The sequence below is a fragment of the Arachis hypogaea genome, chromosome 16 (assembly GCF_003086295.3).
Source record: "Arachis hypogaea cultivar Tifrunner chromosome 16, arahy.Tifrunner.gnm2.J5K5, whole genome shotgun sequence".
Classification (NCBI taxonomy): Eukaryota; Viridiplantae; Streptophyta; class Magnoliopsida; order Fabales; family Fabaceae; genus Arachis; species Arachis hypogaea.
The window spans coordinates 44,583,710-44,601,273 of NC_092051.1; the positions used below are offsets into that span (position 1 = coordinate 44,583,710).

The 17,564-nt window shown below is 35.1% G+C and overlaps 2 protein-coding genes and 1 long non-coding RNA gene across 3 annotated transcripts; all 3 read right to left on the reverse strand.

The window, feature by feature from the left end:
* Positions 1 to 1,417: 1,417 nt before the first annotated feature.
* LOC112754094 (uncharacterized) lies at positions 1,418 to 7,539 on the reverse strand. The gene is made up of 4 exons (XR_003178385.3): positions 6,644 to 7,539; positions 4,168 to 4,341; positions 2,615 to 3,533; positions 1,418 to 2,467 (listed from the first exon to the last, which is right to left on the reverse strand). It is a non-coding gene; the product is annotated as an uncharacterized lncRNA (long non-coding RNA).
* A 3,091-nt stretch (positions 7,540 to 10,630) lies between these two features.
* On the reverse strand, positions 10,631 to 13,946 carry LOC112757037 (uncharacterized). Its single transcript, XM_025805634.2, has 7 exons — positions 13,740 to 13,946; positions 12,298 to 12,658; positions 11,955 to 12,190; positions 11,658 to 11,873; positions 11,466 to 11,558; positions 11,289 to 11,390; positions 10,631 to 11,191 (listed from the first exon to the last, which is right to left on the reverse strand). Exons 2-7 carry the CDS (start codon positions 12,647 to 12,649, stop codon positions 10,757 to 10,759), a joined length of 1,434 nt encoding a protein of 477 aa, XP_025661419.1. The 5' UTR covers positions 12,650 to 12,658; positions 13,740 to 13,946; the 3' UTR covers positions 10,631 to 10,756.
* A 1,512-nt stretch (positions 13,947 to 15,458) lies between these two features.
* LOC112757038 (uncharacterized) lies at positions 15,459 to 17,073 on the reverse strand. The gene is made up of 4 exons (XM_072220510.1): positions 17,065 to 17,073; positions 16,902 to 17,003; positions 15,835 to 15,928; positions 15,459 to 15,732 (listed from the first exon to the last, which is right to left on the reverse strand). The coding sequence occupies exons 1-4, from the start codon at positions 17,071 to 17,073 to the stop codon at positions 15,554 to 15,556; spliced, it is 384 nt and encodes a 127-aa protein (XP_072076611.1). The 3' UTR covers positions 15,459 to 15,553.
* Positions 17,074 to 17,564: the final 491 nt, after the last annotated feature.

Consider the following 17,564-nt stretch of genomic DNA (forward strand, 5'->3'; position numbering starts at 1 on the left):
ACGTGCATGCAGTCGTGCGTACGCACAACCTACGGTGCGTATGCACAGTTGCGCAAAATTCCCATCATGCGTACACACGACATTTAGCACGTACGCATCCTTGCACGAAGTCACCGTTGTGCGTACGCACGCATCACTATGCGTACGCATCTTTGCAGCAGCTTCCAAATTCCATTTTCTTCATGATTTTTCTCCTTTTGGATGCTCTTTCTTCACTTCTTCAACCCAAACTTGCCTTGAAAACTTAAAATCACTTGACAAATACATCAAAGCACCAAATGGGATCAAAGTGAATAAAATTTAACAATAAAAAAGCCTAAAGAGCATGTTTTCACTTTCAAGCACAAATTAGGAAGACATCATGAAACTATGCTATTTCAATGGATAAATGCAAGAAAAGTCAATGAAATCCACCTAATTAAAGCAAATAAATACCATGAAATGTGGATTCATCACATCCCCACACTTAAACAATAGCATGTCCTCATGCTATACCAAAGGAAGATAAGAAGGGGAATCAACAATTATTCAATATAACTAACTATATGCAATCTATCTATATGTGTGTAACTATACTATCTAACTATATATATGTATTTAATTAGTCTAATTAAATCAATTTCCAAGAAAGCATCTATACACAATCAAGGGCTAAATCAATTATAACCAAATCCTATTCACAATTGAATTGAGTCATATAAAAGAATTTAAGTAAACTTGCAAGATAAGCAATGATCATAGGTGGAAATATGGAATTGAGTAATTGAACCCTCACCGGATATGTATATGCACTCTAATAACTCAAGTGTTTTGGGTCAATCCACTCAATTCTCCTCTAATCATGCTTTCTAAAGTTTGTTCTTCATCTAACCAATCAACAAGTATTTAATGTACATATCCAAAAATCATGAGGTCTTTTCAAGGTTGTAATGAGGCTAAGGTTAAAGGTAAGGATATATATATATATATATATATGGCTAAATGAGCTTGCATTTGAATCTTTGATTAACCTAAATTCTCACCTAACACATACACAACCTATACAATTCTAATATCAAGTTTAGCTACCCATAATCTCACTTTTATATCCATACACACACACTCATGCATTAAATTCAACTCATCACATATGCATTGATTCTTATTGAATTTCTCATTGGGGTAATTTTGCCCCTTTTTCATTATTTCTTTTTTTTTAGTTTTTTTTATTTTTAACATAATATATACACCAACTCATCAATTAGGGGTGTTCGCGGTGCAGTTTGGTTCGGTTTTTGAGAGAAAAGTCATCCGATTTGATCGTCTAATTAAACTACGGTTCGGTTTGGTTCGATTTTTTTATCAAGGCCATCCGAACCAAACCAAACCAATTAATATCGGTTTGGTTCGGTTCGATTTGTTCGGTTTTTTCAATCAATTCAGAAAAAATACTACCATACTATTTCACAAAGTCATAATATTGAAATCGACAAACACAAATTAACAATAGCTAACAAAGTCTTGATCTAATAAAATTTAATAACAAAAGAAATTCAAATACGACAATTAAAGAAGTTTAAAAGTTTAATAGTCAATACAACTGAAAAAATAAAATGAATTTTCAAGTCATGGACGGGTTGAAAGCGCTTGCCAGTGAATTGAAGTAGAAGACATGACTTCCCAACTCCTATAATAATAAAACAAGAAGGCTACATAAGTAACTTCTCTTCATAAATAAACTACTGCTCATAATATTACATGTACACTTTGAACACAATACATATATGAAATGAAACACAAATAGACTACAAATTCAATTAGCTTTGTCAATAGGGCCTCGATTCATATTAATTGTTTCTAGCAATTAGGATTACAAGTAATATTGAAGTGCCCATTACAATCTCAAAGTTTTACAATTTTTTTTTTGTTTTAACCAAAAGCCCCATATTATACAATTTTAATGAAGTGACTACTATAATTACAGTATGAAAAGTTGATTAGTCATTAGAAGCTGTGAACAACTGCAAAAGCATTAATAGTTCATATTTTGGATGTCAATGGTATTGGGGGGAAAATTGGGAACCAGATGGGATCAGCATCAAATCAATTCAGCTACCATATTAATCAACTCCAGATATCCATACTCTAACATAAGTGCATGTGATGCCTAGCTCAACTCTAAAGTTTCACAATCCAATTTCTTTGGTCTAATAATTCAAGAGCAGAAACACAACAACAAATAGATTAAAAACAGAACAACAAATAAATTAAACAATGATCAGTGAACTAGCAATCAGAAGCAATTTCCCTAAACAATGAACAACAATTAAAACAATGAACACTGAACCAGCAAGAAAACAACAACTAGCAACAATCAGAAGCAATTTTTGATCTCATCCTCGAGCTCATGAAAGCGATTGTTCAATCTTCCGAACTTATTGATGTTCTGCTCGTCCTCCCATGTCACTTCCGTGTCAGATCCTCCTCCCTTCAACGACGAAAAATGGAATATTATAAATTAGGAGGGAAAATAATAGAAAGTAAACAACAAATGGTTCATATTGACTCGGGCTCCATATTGACAGTAAACAACCATCAATAAACAACCAGTAAACAGCAATAAACAGCAAATTACCTGAATCGGTGGCTCGGGCTCCATGTTGACTTGGGAGGAAGGCTGACTGAGAGACTCGGAGGTGCTGCCGTGCTGGGAGTGGGTTGAACTGATGATAGTGGCGCTGAGTGGGAGAACCCAGAAACACTGCTGGCGTTGGGTGGTGGCGTCTCAACGGCGACGACGTGGTGCTGTGCGTGGGCGACGGCGTCGTGCTGTGGGTGGCGTCTCCGCGAAGAGGAAGGCTTCGGCGTGGTGCTGTGGGTGGCGTCGTGCTTTGGGGATTTGGAGAAGAGAGAGCGAGAGCGACTGGGTAGTAGAGGCTAAACAGTAGAGAGCGCAGCCGCAGGTTAGGGATTGGGGATTTGGGGGGTTAGGGTCAGGGACGGCTGGGGGGGCGCTCTCACACTCGCGCAGCAACCTTTGCTCGTTTGGGGGGTGGGGTTAGGCATTTTTATGGTTTTTTCGAACCGGTTCAGTTCGGTTCGGTTAGGGTTTTGAGAGTAAAAACCAAAAAACCGAACCGAACCGCACAAAAAACAGAAAAATGAGTTTTTTTTTTTTTTTTTTTTTTTGGCTTTCGGTTCTCGGTTTTTTCGGTTCGGTTCGTCGATTTAGTTCGGTTCGGATCGGTTTTGAACACCCCTATCATCAATGCATATGGTTTCCATAGTCTTACATGAGCATGTACCCGAAATTTCCAATATTTTTCAACAAAGAATAAAACACATTTTTATCTACCAATGTTCCCAAATCTTCCCCACACTTAAACATCACACACTCTCACTACCTTAAGCTACTCAAAGATTCAAATAGGACAATTAATTATTTTTTGCTTAAAGGTTAGTGATGTGGCAATATAAAGAACAAAAGGAGATTGTAAAGGCTCAAAGTGACAAACAAAGGTGAATGAAATGGTAGGCTTTTTGGGCTAAGTGAGCTATAAAGAAATAATGACCTCAATCACATAATTGCATAAATATACACTAAACAATGAATATATAGAATTAAACAAACCAAAGATTGCAATTAGAGAAGAGCAACACACAAAAATGAAATAAGTGGTCAAATGGTATAACCACACAATAAGGCTCAAAAACTCACAAGTTGTATGTTCTTTAACTCAAAAATCATATTCCACAATATATAAATCATGCAAGTTTCATAGAATTTCGACTCAATTCAATTCGAATTTCCAATGCCCTATATACAAAAGATAAGCTTCTTGGAAATTTCATTAATTGACTAACACTTATTCTATATATGTATATAGTGTGATTGGATGAAAAAAGTCAAAAATCCTAAGTTTAATTCCCAATTTCAATCAAACTAAAATAGCAAGTGTATAGGAAATCAAACTAGGTGTAATCATCACATCATCCAAATCACAATCAAGACAAACAACCAAAAAGCATATGTACAAGCCAAAATTAAGAGCAAAATATCAAAATATGCATAACAAAGTAATAAACTAAGTAAAAAGCAAAAAAAGATAAAATATATACAAAGCAACTAAAAAGCATAATAATAATAATAAGAACTAAACTACAAGTGTTCGGAAATGAAATTGTCACCCAAATATGCTTGTTGAAGATGGACAACTTCCCCACACTTAAAATGTAGCACCGTCCGCGGTGATCAGATCAAGCAGAGTGGAAAGAATCGTCACTGTGTCACCTCCACCTTCAGCTAGTGGGTTAGGCGATAGAGTCGCTACAAGAGTGATGGTGGTGCTGAAAAGGAAAGAGCTTCACACAACAGCATATGAAGTGAATAGATAATAAAAATTTGAATGGAAGCAAACATGAGATTCAAGTTAAAAGCAAACAGAAGCAACTTCCAATCAAATAAAGGAATCTAAGAAAGCTAACTTGCTTGTTTATCAAAGAGAAAAAGAAGAAAGGAGCATTGTTGCTATGCACAAAGAGAAAGAAAACAGTTAGAGGTTATTGTTAGTTGAAAGGTAAAAGGAAAGTTAAAAGTTATGTGAGTAAAAAGAAAATAGTTAGTTGAAAAAGAAAAGAAAAGTTAAAAATTAAGAAAAGTTAGAAATTAATGTTAGTTGAAAAGGAAAAGAAAAGTCAAAGTTATATGAAGAAAAAAAAAGAAAAATTTAATTGGGAAAAGAAAAGAAAGAAAAGATAGTCAAAAGTTATGTTAAGAAAAAGAAAAAGTTAGTTGAAAAAGAAATCAAAACTTAAAAAGTTATGTAAAAAGAAAGAAAAAGTTAGTAAAAGAAATGGGAGGAAAATCAAAATTTAGGTGCATAGTCACAAGTTCCTTGATTCCAAAAAGTTTCAAAAATGTAAAAACAAGCAAGTTTCTATTCACTTTTCAAAAGTTCAAGATGCCAAAACAAGTGATTCACATATACATGTAGAGCACATAATCAAGTAAATCTCAATCACAAGTAAATTGGCATAAGTTTAAGCAATTTGGTGTTAGCAAGTTAAAAACATCGAGAGATTCAAACACCAAATTCATATGAGGTATGAAAATCACATGGTTGAAATGAAAAATTGACAAGCTTATTTACTATCTGACTCAAGGCAACTTAGACATGGAGAAAACTGAATCAAATTCAGCCACATAGGTAAAAAGAAATCCAACCTTGTGAGAGCATGCAAAAGAGACTTGAATTTAAATGAAAACCAAGTTTATGGTCAAATCGTAGCTCAATTAAGGATTGTTCAATGCTTAAAAATAACATACAAGTTAAAACAAGCAAAGAGATTAAAGAATTGACCAAAACTTGTAAGGAGACTCTTGAGGAAATTTCCAAAACCCTTTTAGACAACAAGATTCTTTTTGACATAGAATTCCGTCAATTAGAATATTGTTGCACCAAGTACAACAATATCATTTAATAAAATAGGTTTAGGAAAAATCCGGCAGCATTTCAGCTGTAAATTGGCCATTTCCCAAATTCAATCAATTAATTCAAATTTCCTATGAATGATTTAACCATTAAATTCACAAAATTCATGTATGTTTTCAAAGGAAATCAGAAAGTGAGCCAAAATACAGCAAGAACAAAAATACAGCACCAAAACAATGAACCATTTAACAAGCAGGCAATCTGAATTCAAACAGTCAAGTGCAGAATTGAAAGAAAACTTCAGTAGCAATCAATCTTGAAGCAAGAACAAAATGGAAAATTGAAATGGAGCAATTGACAATTCAATTTAAAATCAAGAAAAACAGGATCATTCAGCAACATAACAGCATTCAATTGCCCAACATACACCAAAACAGCAACAAGGAATCACCCAGCAGCATTCTTTTTCTTGAATTCAACAACCAATCACAAGTATTCAACATGAATTTAAACAAATAAGCGTCCTGAATCAAGTGATTAGGTTCAAATTAAAACACAAATTGCAGCAGCAGTGATAATGCAAACGCAGGAATTTCTCAAAATTCATGACTGCAAAAACAATCCAAAACTTGTGGCTTCTAAAGAACAACTATGCAGCAGCATTAAACAAGCCAGTTTAGCACCAAAGTAAATCAATGAAACAGCAACATAACATCAATAACAATTTAAACCAAACCAACAGCTTCAAGCAGCATTCTTTCTTTGAACAATGAACAAAAGTAATGGCCTAAACCACAGCATCAAAACAGCACAATGAATAATAAAAAAAATTAATGGACTCAACCAGCATTCATTGCATTGAATTCAATAATCATTCCAGGAGCAAGCAGTATGTATTCAAGCAATTACTCATAATCGAATCCAACAGAGAAGTGCAAATTGGAGAAGAACTCAGCCCGGAGCACTCAGCAAGAACAAAGCAATAATGAACAGCCAGGCAGCAGCATCAAGCAAACTAATTTAGCACGGGGCAAATCAATGAAGCAGCAACATTTCCAAACAACAGCATTATTCAAAACAAACCTAAATCCACTACCCAGCTCAGATTCTCTAACAACCTAATCAACTAACATGCATTTCTAACTAACTTAATCAATAAAAATTAAATTATGCTAACAGAAAACAGAAAAAGGAATAGAAAACAGAATTGAAAACAGAATAGAGAATGGAACCTGAAAGGGCAAAAACAGAACAGAGAAAGGGAAGGGACAAGAGAAGGGGAAACGGAAGCAGAGGGATGCCAGCCCAGAGGTGGTGGCTTCAACAGTGGTGATGGTGAGTGAACGGCTGGAGCAACCCAGCTGACCTGGTGGTGCGGCGGTGTGGGCGCTGCTTCAATGGCAGCGGCGGAGAGTTGCCCAGCAATGAAAACAGGGGCCTTGCCCTGTTTTGGGTGAAGAGCAACAGGGTGAAGGAGCTCGTGTGTGGGAGGAAAGAGGGTTGGGTCGCCGTGGCTCGTCGACGGTGGACGCTACGGTGGTTCACGGTGGTGGTTTGGCCGGGAGAGGAGGCGCGAGGATAACGTCGCGATGGCACTGAGCTTGGTGGAAGCTAGAAGAAGGAAAGGGGAAGAGAAGGGGGCGCGGTGGTGTGGGTTATCGCCGGCGATTATGGATGAAGGGGGGCTGTGGTGTCGCGGCTGAGGTGGCGCGGAGGAGCGGAGAGCACGCAAAGGGGGCTCTGCGGCGCTACTTGTAGCGCGAAGAGGAGGGCCGGGATGCCAGACAGGACGCGGCGGCGCGGTTGGGTAACAGGGCTGCGAAAACGGAAGGCGACGGTGGTGCTGGGCTCGCGGAGCTGCGGGCGGAGAAGGGTGTGAACGGGAAACGGGGAAGAGAAAGAGAAGAATAGGTGAGGTTGCCGGCGGCTGCGAGCTCGCCGCGGCAGTTGTGAGCGAAGGTGGGTGATTGACGAGAAAGAGCTGGTGATGATGGTGAAGAAGATGATGGTAGGGAGGTTGTGACTCAGAGAAGAGGAAAAGACAACAGAAGGGGAGAGGAGGGGGATGCGGACGCACGAACTGTGCGGGTGCTCCCAACATAAGGGGGATTTGGGAATGAAAGAGAGCAAAAGATGTAAATAGTAAGGAATTAAATAAACGGATTTGGATCCTCTAAAGTTTGGATTTCACTTTAGAGAGGAAAGTGTGATTTCTCACCATTGATTTCATAGGTGGGACCAAGAATAAATATGAAAGAGAAACTATTCAAAAGTAGAAGATCACACTTTACTCTCTAAAGTGAAATTCAAACTTTAGAGGATCTGAATCCTAAATAAACATGTAAGAAATTAAAGTCAAAATAATCAAAGTCAAAGCAATAAAACTTTAAATGTAAGAAATTTTTTGATAAGTAATTGCGAATTAAGGTTATTTATTCTAGCCATTGACCACAAACGCATGATGATTATAAAGAGTTAATCCTATTTAGTCAACTCTACATCGAGGATAAGTCAAATAAGCATAGTTGATTCCAATTCATAAGTTCTAAATCAACACTATGGGGTCACTTAGAGTCAAGAGAAACCAAATCAATTAACTACTCTAATATATCAAACAAGAATGAACATCAATGACTCAAGGAACACCAAAATTCACAATTCCAAGTCAAGAGTGAGAAAAAGCTATGTAAAAACTAAGTTAAGTATTTCATCAAACACTTGGTATGCATAAAAATAAAATAACATTAAATTGCAATAAAATAAATTCTAAAATTACAAAAGCAAGAAAATAGCAATAACAACTAAAGAAAGCAATAAAGACATGGAAACATAGATTTCATTAAATGTAAATTAAAATAACAAAGTATGCTCATAAACATAAAAGACAAAAGAAATGAAATAACAAATAGGAGAAGAGGACAAAGATGCAATAACAATAAATGACAAGGAAAAGTAATTGAAAACAAGAATTAAAAATAGAAATGACAAAAAATTAAACTAAGTAGTCCTAATTCTAGAGAGAAGGGGGAGCTTCTCTCTCTAGAAAAACTAAACAAAACATGTAAAAAGCTAAACCTAAGTGCTCCCCCTTCATTCTTCTTCACTTTGGCTTGAAATAGCTTCATAAATGAGTTGGATTGGGCTTTGGAAGCCCAAAAATCGCCCCCAGAGATTTGCAATTAATGACCTCACGTGCATGCAGTCGTGCGTACGCACAGTTGCGCAAAATTCTCATCGTGCGTATGCACGACATTTGGTGCGTATGCATCCTTGCATGAAGTCACCGTTGTGCGTACGCACAGCAGCAACTTCCAAATTCCATTTTCTTCATGATTTCTCCCATTTTGGATGCTCCTTCTTCTCTTCTTCAACCCAAACTTGCCTTGAAAACCTGAAATCACTTGACAAATACATCAAGGCACCAAATGGGATTAAAGTGAATAAAATTTAGCAATAAAAAAGTTTAAAGAGCATGTTTTCACTTTCAAGCACAAATTAGGAAGACATCATGAAACTATGCTATTTCAATGGATATATGAAAGAAAAGTCAATGAAATCCACCTAATTAAAGCAAATAAATACCATGAAATGTGGATTCATCAGTACTCTACTGCAGCAGAGATAACTTTAATTAATACCTTCTTTTCTTTCTGCTCTACTGTGGCAGATATTCATTAAAATCCTTTCAGTCACTGCTCTCTACTCTTCTGTAGCAGAGATCCTTTTACTTAATACATCCTTCTCGTCACTGCTCTATACTCTTCTGTGGTAGAGATCCTTTTACTTAACACATCCTTCTCTTTTTGTTCTTTTTCTTTTCTTTTCTTTCTCATCTTTCTCTCTTATTTTCTTACTTCTTTTCTTTCTCTCTTCTTTTCTTCAATCTTTTAATTCTTTATCGTAATTCAACTTCGCATTCTTCTCTTACCTTTTCCTAGTGTCTTATGAAAAAGAATCATAAAATTTCTAGATTATCTGTGTCCTCTTAATTTTTTAAGAGTTCTTCTGTTTGCTCTTCTCTAACTTAAATATTCTTAATAAAATGATAACAATAATCTAAATAAGATAATTTAAATGGTAAATAATATATATATATATATATATATATATATATATATATATATATTCTTAAAATTTAGTTTATAAAACCTTATTTTTAAACTTTTATTAATTACTTTCTAAATCACGAACTTTTTAATATTCTATTTTTAACCTTAATAATTTATAAAATTATATTTGAATCCTCACTTATTTCATATTTATAAAAATAACCTTAAACTTTTATAAAATACCCTTTTACCCCTGAACGTATATAATTACAAAACTAACTTCAATTTTTATTAAATTACTATTTCAATCTCAAATATAAATTTTATTTCCCTGATTATAACTTTACCAAAGGACTGAATCCTATTTCCAAAATTCTTCAAGTTTTTAGCTTGAGTTTTAAGTCCGTTTTTTAAGCTTTACTATTACTGATTTTTCACCGCTTTTCATTTAATCTCTCCGCCATCAAACCTCATCAATTTAATCAATAATTATCATTCACACAAGCCCCAAAATTATCAAAATAACTCTATTTGGGCTGTTCTTTATGGCCGAACCGTAATTCACAAGCAACAATACACTACAAGGGAACCGGAAAATAGCGGCGGTTCTTGGAGTGATTTGCGGCGGTTTTAAACCGCCGCGAAACGGGATTCTAACGGTTCGTTAAGCGTCGCCTATTAGAGGGTGGTTATATGATTTTGCGGCGGTTCTCAGGAACCGCTGGCACAATCGCCGCAAAATCCAAGATTAGCGTCGCAATGTTTAGCGGGGGTTTAAAACCGCCGCGATCTGGAAATCTGTAGTCGACACGAAATGTTCGGCGGTTTCAAACCGCCGCCGTTTAATGGCCACGGTTTAAAGACTAATGCATTTACCGGCGGTTTGAAAACGTCGCGGTTTAACGGCCAATGTTTTTTGAAATGTAATTGGCGGCGGTTGTTAAACCGCCGCTATCTCCTAACCCGAATTTTCAAATTCCTAACGGCTAGTTCGCAACCGCCACTATTTTTCAGTTATATGGCCGCAAAAATACTGTTCTGTACACTGGCAATCACGCTTTTTCTTATTTCAATGTACATTTTTTTTCGTTTTTTTTAATTATTCTTAATATTAGTAAGTTAAATTATTTAAAATCCCGAAAAATAAATTACAGGGTAAACGACAATAGCAAAACCATTAACTTAATTAATATAATTATCCGAATATCAACAAAGTGTACTCCTTACTAAGAGTTGCATAATCAACAAAATAAAAGTGTATATCTAAAAGAAGAAAAGGTTCCACAATCCTAAGAACTACTTTCTAATCTGTCCCTCCAACGCACTCATCCATGTGGCGACGTCTGATGGCAGCTCCCTACCTTGCCCTTGAAGTAGACATATCAAAGCACTCTCCATTGCCTGCATCCTGACCTTCCCAGCTGCTACTTCATCCTCCACTGCCTGTCTTTTGGTCTTTTCGGCTGCTACTTCATCCTCCACTGCCTTCCTTTTCAATTTTTCTGCTGCCAACTCTGCTTGCAGTTCAAGCAGCACCCTTTGGGTCTCCTCCCTTTCAAAACTATTGCTCGGCTGATGGGAATTCATACCAAAGACTTGACTAGAAGTCGGTCCCAACCCCATGCCACGCACCCTACCCGGGCGCTCTTTTCCGAGAGCTTGAGCAAGCGAATCATTCTGGGATAACAGTCTAGAAGATTCATTGCCTTGCTCAATAGCCTCAATTCTTTCCTACACACATAGATAAGCAATTAAGAGCATTTATTAGCTAGTCGCTAACCGCACAGACTTCCAATAAAATTTAAAAAACTAAAAACACATTACTTACTCCAATAGCGCGAGCCGCATCATGGATATAGGAGCCATCATCTCTTTTGTGCGTTAAGAGATACAACTCTCCTCTACTAACTCTCCTCCTTTGTCGTTCCGACTGTACCAATAATGACGACAAAGTGAATAAGGTAGAGGAACAGATAATTCTAAAACATTCTCAAAATTAGATTACCTCTTCTTCTCCGAGCCTTGCCAAGCTTTTTGATCCGCCGGTGTGGGTGTAAAGCTGCTTTGATCGATTCTCGACATTTTTCTTACACTTCTCCTGTCATGCCATCAAATTAAGAGTTACTAGACACTAGTTCTAACGAACTAAATGTAACATAAATAGACTTTGTCTGATATGAAACTAAAACTATATTACCTGTGTCTCTTCGCTATTGCGATAATCGAGAAACTTTCTCCAATGTTCCGCAGTAATTCCATCTGGGCGGTTTTCAATATTTGCTGCAAGTGAAAGTTCTGCGTCATAGTAGTGATGGTATAATCTGCTTCTCGTTTCCTTCCAAGCCCTTCCCAGCATCTTGAATATTACAGACTTTATAATTCCTCTACTATCTTCTTCAAAATGGAACATTTCCTGAAACATTAGAATTAAGCTGTGAGTAGTGTTCAAAGTATGAGTTTGGAATGGTACGAAGAAATAAAAATAACATTTTACCTTTACTATTTCATTATAGACCTTCTCCCTGGTGTGAACCTTTCTCCAGTCCCTCTCGCCGATTGGGAATTTGGTGTAGTCAGATCCTAGCAGTCCCATAACGCCGCTCAGTAAATCTGCTTCATCCCCAACTGGTTGCAGTGCACTGTTAAACCTGAGTACAACCTTTCTTCCGTTAGGTGGCTTCATAGCTTCCTTCACACTCAGTTTGACCTGTTTGATTGTGCCATCGGATTCTGTAAAAAATATTAATTATTAGTTAGCTACCATTGGAGTCAAGCTGCGAATAAATTATAGAAAAAATGGGACAATAAAAAGTAGAATTAAATAAGTTCTCTTATACCAATTGTCTTAACATCCCAAAATTCTGTGGTCTTGCGTCCCTTGCGCTTCTGAGCATCCTGTGCAGCTAAAAGGTTATCAACATGTTGGTCAAAAGAATCTACCTCATCTGCCTCGGCGTCCGGCTCCGAGTTTTCAACATCATTCATGGAAGCCTGTGGAGCAGGCAGTGGTTTGGTTCGGGGTGGACGAAAGGGGCGTAAAGACGAGGATGTGGGGGCACTACTGCCACTGGGCGGCGGAATTGGGCAGTCCGCTCTCTGCAAAGTTGAAGTCGCATGACCTCCCACTTGAGGTTGCTGACATGCTGTGTCTACACAGGCTTTCTTCGTGAAACGACTTACCCGAGACATCTTTCCCAACTGCATTCGAATTATAACGAAGTAATAACAATTAATGTGTACATAATAATATAAATTAACATGCAAAAAGGACACCGGCATACCCCAGTTACATGAGTACATGAGTACATGAGTTGAGATTAGCATGTTAACAAAGAAATCAAATATGTGGGGCATAAAAAAATTGATATATTCACAATTTATTCAATTATTTATGTTAAATATAATTAATCATGTATCATTTTTATTAACCCGAATATAACAATTAATATGTACATCATAATATAAATTATCAGAGGTCCCAACTGCATTCGAAAAATACGAGAGTACATGAGTTTGTCAATTAAAAGAGTATATTAACAAGGAAATCAAATATGTTAGACATAAAACTAATATTGACGTACTTCCAATTTCTCTATAATGCCTAGAACCATAAGAATGTGGTGTATTATTGGAATAGAATTGCAAAAATGTCTAACTATTAGATTAGTACACATAAAATTCGGGTTCTTCCAAACGTACTCAAAATAGTACAATAATACTACTCAATTTAAAATAGAAAATAGCACTTCAATGTGGAATTGCAGCAAATTCTTGAAGAAGCTTAATTAATTAATCATATTAAAAGAAAATAAATCTAACTAGACATTGCAACGTATGAATGTAAAAGGGACACTTATTCGCATGGTGCAGGGCGGCTCTTCATTAACGAGAGAAATTATGAAAAACTAATAACCGGGGGTGAGAGAGAATCAGAAAGGATATCATTAGCCAAGACGAGAGTAAGATTATGCTGTTTCTTTAATTTTGTTTTTGGTGCCTAAACGTCTCTCATTACTTGACACTTATTAATTAATTAGTAATTAGTAATCCTAATATATAAGCAGAGTATTTGTTAATTAAATATATAATATAATAAATGTACGTCGTAGATAACTATTATTATTAGGATCAGCAATAGCATGCTTAAAACGAAGATAATGACAGATTAAAAAAAGAGAACTTTGAATTGAAGGTGAGTTAGAGCATGGAAGGATGCGGTTGGAGAATGAAATTAGTAGTATGTTAGAGCATAATAATATCCAGGATTAATCGTGCTTACCTCCAGCGGGATGACTGGTTTGAGGGTAAGAGAGGAATCACCGGGGATCGGACAGCGAGGGAAGGGCCTCCAGGACGCTGGCACACCGCAGAGACGGACGTGGAGGAGAGGTACTGGACGAAGCAAGCTCCAATAAGGATTATTGGTATTAGGAAAAAAATAAGGATTTAAGGAGCGGTGGCTTATCTAATTTAAAATTTAAGTTTGTATTTTTCGGTTTTTTGTATCTTTTTTAAAAGTCTTAGTAGGTATGGAAGAAAAAATTACAATTAAAAAATAAATACTTAACGATTATATTAGTTTGTTATCTATATATTTATAAACAAATATTTATGTTAATTTTATTCTCCGAGCTCATTAGGTCTATTTTTTTAATTTTATAATAGACGCTAATAGTTTTTGTTTACTCTCTTCAATTCATACATTAATATCAAATGTTGTTTTGTTTACTCTCTTCAATTCATACATTAATATTATCATTTGCATATCGCTACTAATAAAATATTCAGTATATATGACTTATTTGTTTATATATCATACCGATAGATTAATTAATTCCATAAACTGGAATAATATATATGCTTTTTATAAATTTATATTTTATTCTTCATCGTTCCTATTATGAAATTAATTTTTTTAAAAATTTAAATTAATAAAAAAAATAATATAAATAGTTATATTTTTAACATTTATTTTCAAACAAATGCCTTTTTTAGATTTATTTAATTTTTCATAGTTTTTCCGTTTTTTATTTGTTTTATGTTATTTTTTATTTTTAAAATTTATTAAAGATCGAATTCTAAATTTTTTAGATATAAAATTCTAATATCATATCATAATATTATTTCTTTCAAAATTTAAACTAATAAAAAAAACATAAATACTTAACGAACAAATTATTGTGTTCTGTATATATTAATTTTTAAGAAGTATTCGAGACTATTTTGGTTACATATTTGAAGTAATCTATTGTGTTCTTCTTCTCTCTTTTTTTTTTTACTTTTATATTTATTAATCATGAGTAGTGTAAACTTGAGCAGATGATGAAGTAAGTGAATTGATAAGAAAGGCCTATTAGCTATTTCAAGAAGCTATTCAAATCGAGCTTTTTACTTTTGCTGAATATAATATTCTGACTAGTAAAACTAAGAAATTGATAAATGTTTCACGTATTGGAGTCAATGATTCTCCAGCTTTCAAGAAAATCATTGATGAATTATATGTGTCTTTGGAATCACCGTTCGTATATAAAAAATGTTTACTATCAAATCATTAAACATTTTTAAATAACTCTGTGCTCATTTAATATTTTAATTTCCCCTGCTTCATATATTATTATTATTTCATTTATGTTTATTCAGTGAGATGAAGGAGAAAAGAGGCAGACATATACCGTTGATTATATTGATTCAATCAAAATGTTTATCAAAATTAAATAAAATATTGTTAACAATATAACTATTCTGTTGTCTTTTTCTACAAGTTAAAAATTTTGGAAAAAAAATTTTATGACATGATATCAAAACTCCATATCTAAAAGGTCTAGAATTTGATCACTGGTAAATTTCAAAGTGAAAAACATAAATTAGATAAAAAATAAAATAAGATAAACAATAAAATAAAAAAATAAATTTATGCATGCAAAACTTAAATAAATCTAATGTTAGATATATAGTAATTTGAGATTAATCTATTCCAAATTCATTATCATTTCATCGAATTCAATAGGCAAATGAATAATCACAAATAGTCACTTTGTTCAGTTCAGTCCTAATATTTTGTGAGATAAGGCAGACTAATAATAAAGAGAGCAGTCAGCAAATATCATTCTCCTCTGGAGTTTTATTGAGGTCAAAGGTTACGATGGAAGGTTGGTGTCCTTTAGAGACAACCTCATCAGAACTATCTGGCGCAACGTCATCTTCGAGCATTGAATCTTGAACCACCTCACCAGTCTCTTCCGAAACTTCTAAAGTCTTTTCCCGAGACAAACCTGACGGATACACCAAAAGCAAACAAGTTATTAGAAGTCACAAATTTTACAAAAAACAAAGCACAAAATAGCGCCATGTTATAAACTGCTGGTTTGGCTTACGTTCCCATAGTTTCGTAAGACGTCTTTCTATAAGAGTGAATTCCTCCCGAGACGCCGTTTCAAGTTCAACTTGCAGACTATTCTGATATCGTGCCTGCACAAGAACATGCCAAAATCAGCCAGACCAATCAGAAATATATATCAGTAATGGACATGCTTGACAAATTTGAATTGACATGGTGGTATATATCAGAAATATAGGTCAAAAATATATACCAAGCTGTTCCTCCATTTCTTTCTTTCTTTCTTTAAATAATATCACTGAAAGTCAAACTTAGGAGCGTTCAAGGAAAAGACATGGTATAATACTAGAGTGGTGATTTCTTAGTCGTCACATCAAACCAAATGATGAACTAATTAATTAGTCCTTTGAAACTAACTAACAATTTCTAAATTATAAGAGAGGCTCAATCTATGACGTCAAAGTATTTTAACTAAAAACACTAAACAAACAATTTTCTTAGCGCGAATAAACAATCACAAAGTAATTGTACCTAACAAGTAACAAACATGTTTAGTAACTCAATCATGAAGTCGTCACAATCAAATGGGAAAATGATGGGAAGGAAGATGGTAAACACCTCCCCCTCAAAAGTAACAAACTGCCTCCTCCATTCTTTAATTGGAAGAAGAAACAACAAACAAAAACAGAAACCTGAATTCAAGGCACACCCATAATCACGTAGACAGCATGTTCAAAAATTTGAGAATTTTTTTCTTAGGAGGAAAATAAATATACTTATCAATATACAAAAATGCATAAAGAATTATTATTGTAATCTTACAAACTATAGGGTTTTAGGATTGAGTTAACTAGATGCACTCAATTAAGAGTTGTTGTTAATAATCAATAATATGATGATGTAACCAGCATCCCCAACAGAGCCACAAGTCTTCATCCCAATTTCATTCACAACCCCATTATTCTTCCTAACTCATCGGACAAAATTATTTTAATCCCACTCACACTCTTTGCTTCTCTTCTCATTCAATTACTCCCTTATTATTATTTTTATTTATTTTCCTTAAATCATACAATCACGTGTTAAAAAGATTAAAAACGGTACCTGCACCTCCTCCAGTATTTGTTGCGAAAGGTGCAGGTTCGTGCTAGTCATGAACCCGAAGCCGAATTTCTTGCGGTACTCTGGTAGGTATTGAAGCAATTCCTGCAATGTCCATTTTTTCAGATATGTTAGCCCCTTTCAAAGGTGCCTTTTAATTAAATACAATAAACATCTAGATTTGCTATGGCGGGTTGAAATAAAGCCAAGCAGCCTTTAGGCGAGCAGACACATGGCAACTTACCATCCTAATATCCCCACGCGCAAAAGTAATAGCATCTGATAAGTGCCTGTGTGCTGAGAATGTGTCCAGCCATGACTGAATGGGCAACGTGTTGAACCACAGGTTTCTTGCGAATGACCTTGCGTGCTCTAGTGAAGAGAACGGGGAGGCCTCGATCATCGCATTGCAAAACAAGACGCTAGAGGCACAAAGAAAGAGGTCCCTCTCTTCCAATTTCCCTGGAAAAAAAGATCATGTCAGTCAATATATAGTGTCAATTACAATCTAGTAACATCTTACTTGGTTAAATAAATTGAGCAATACATATGTTTAAAAAATCACATTCTCCAGGTAAATTAATTATAAATAAATAGGAATATACATCAGGTGTATCCAAGTTCTAAGAACCTATTACATGCTAGATGCTAATTAATATTTATGCG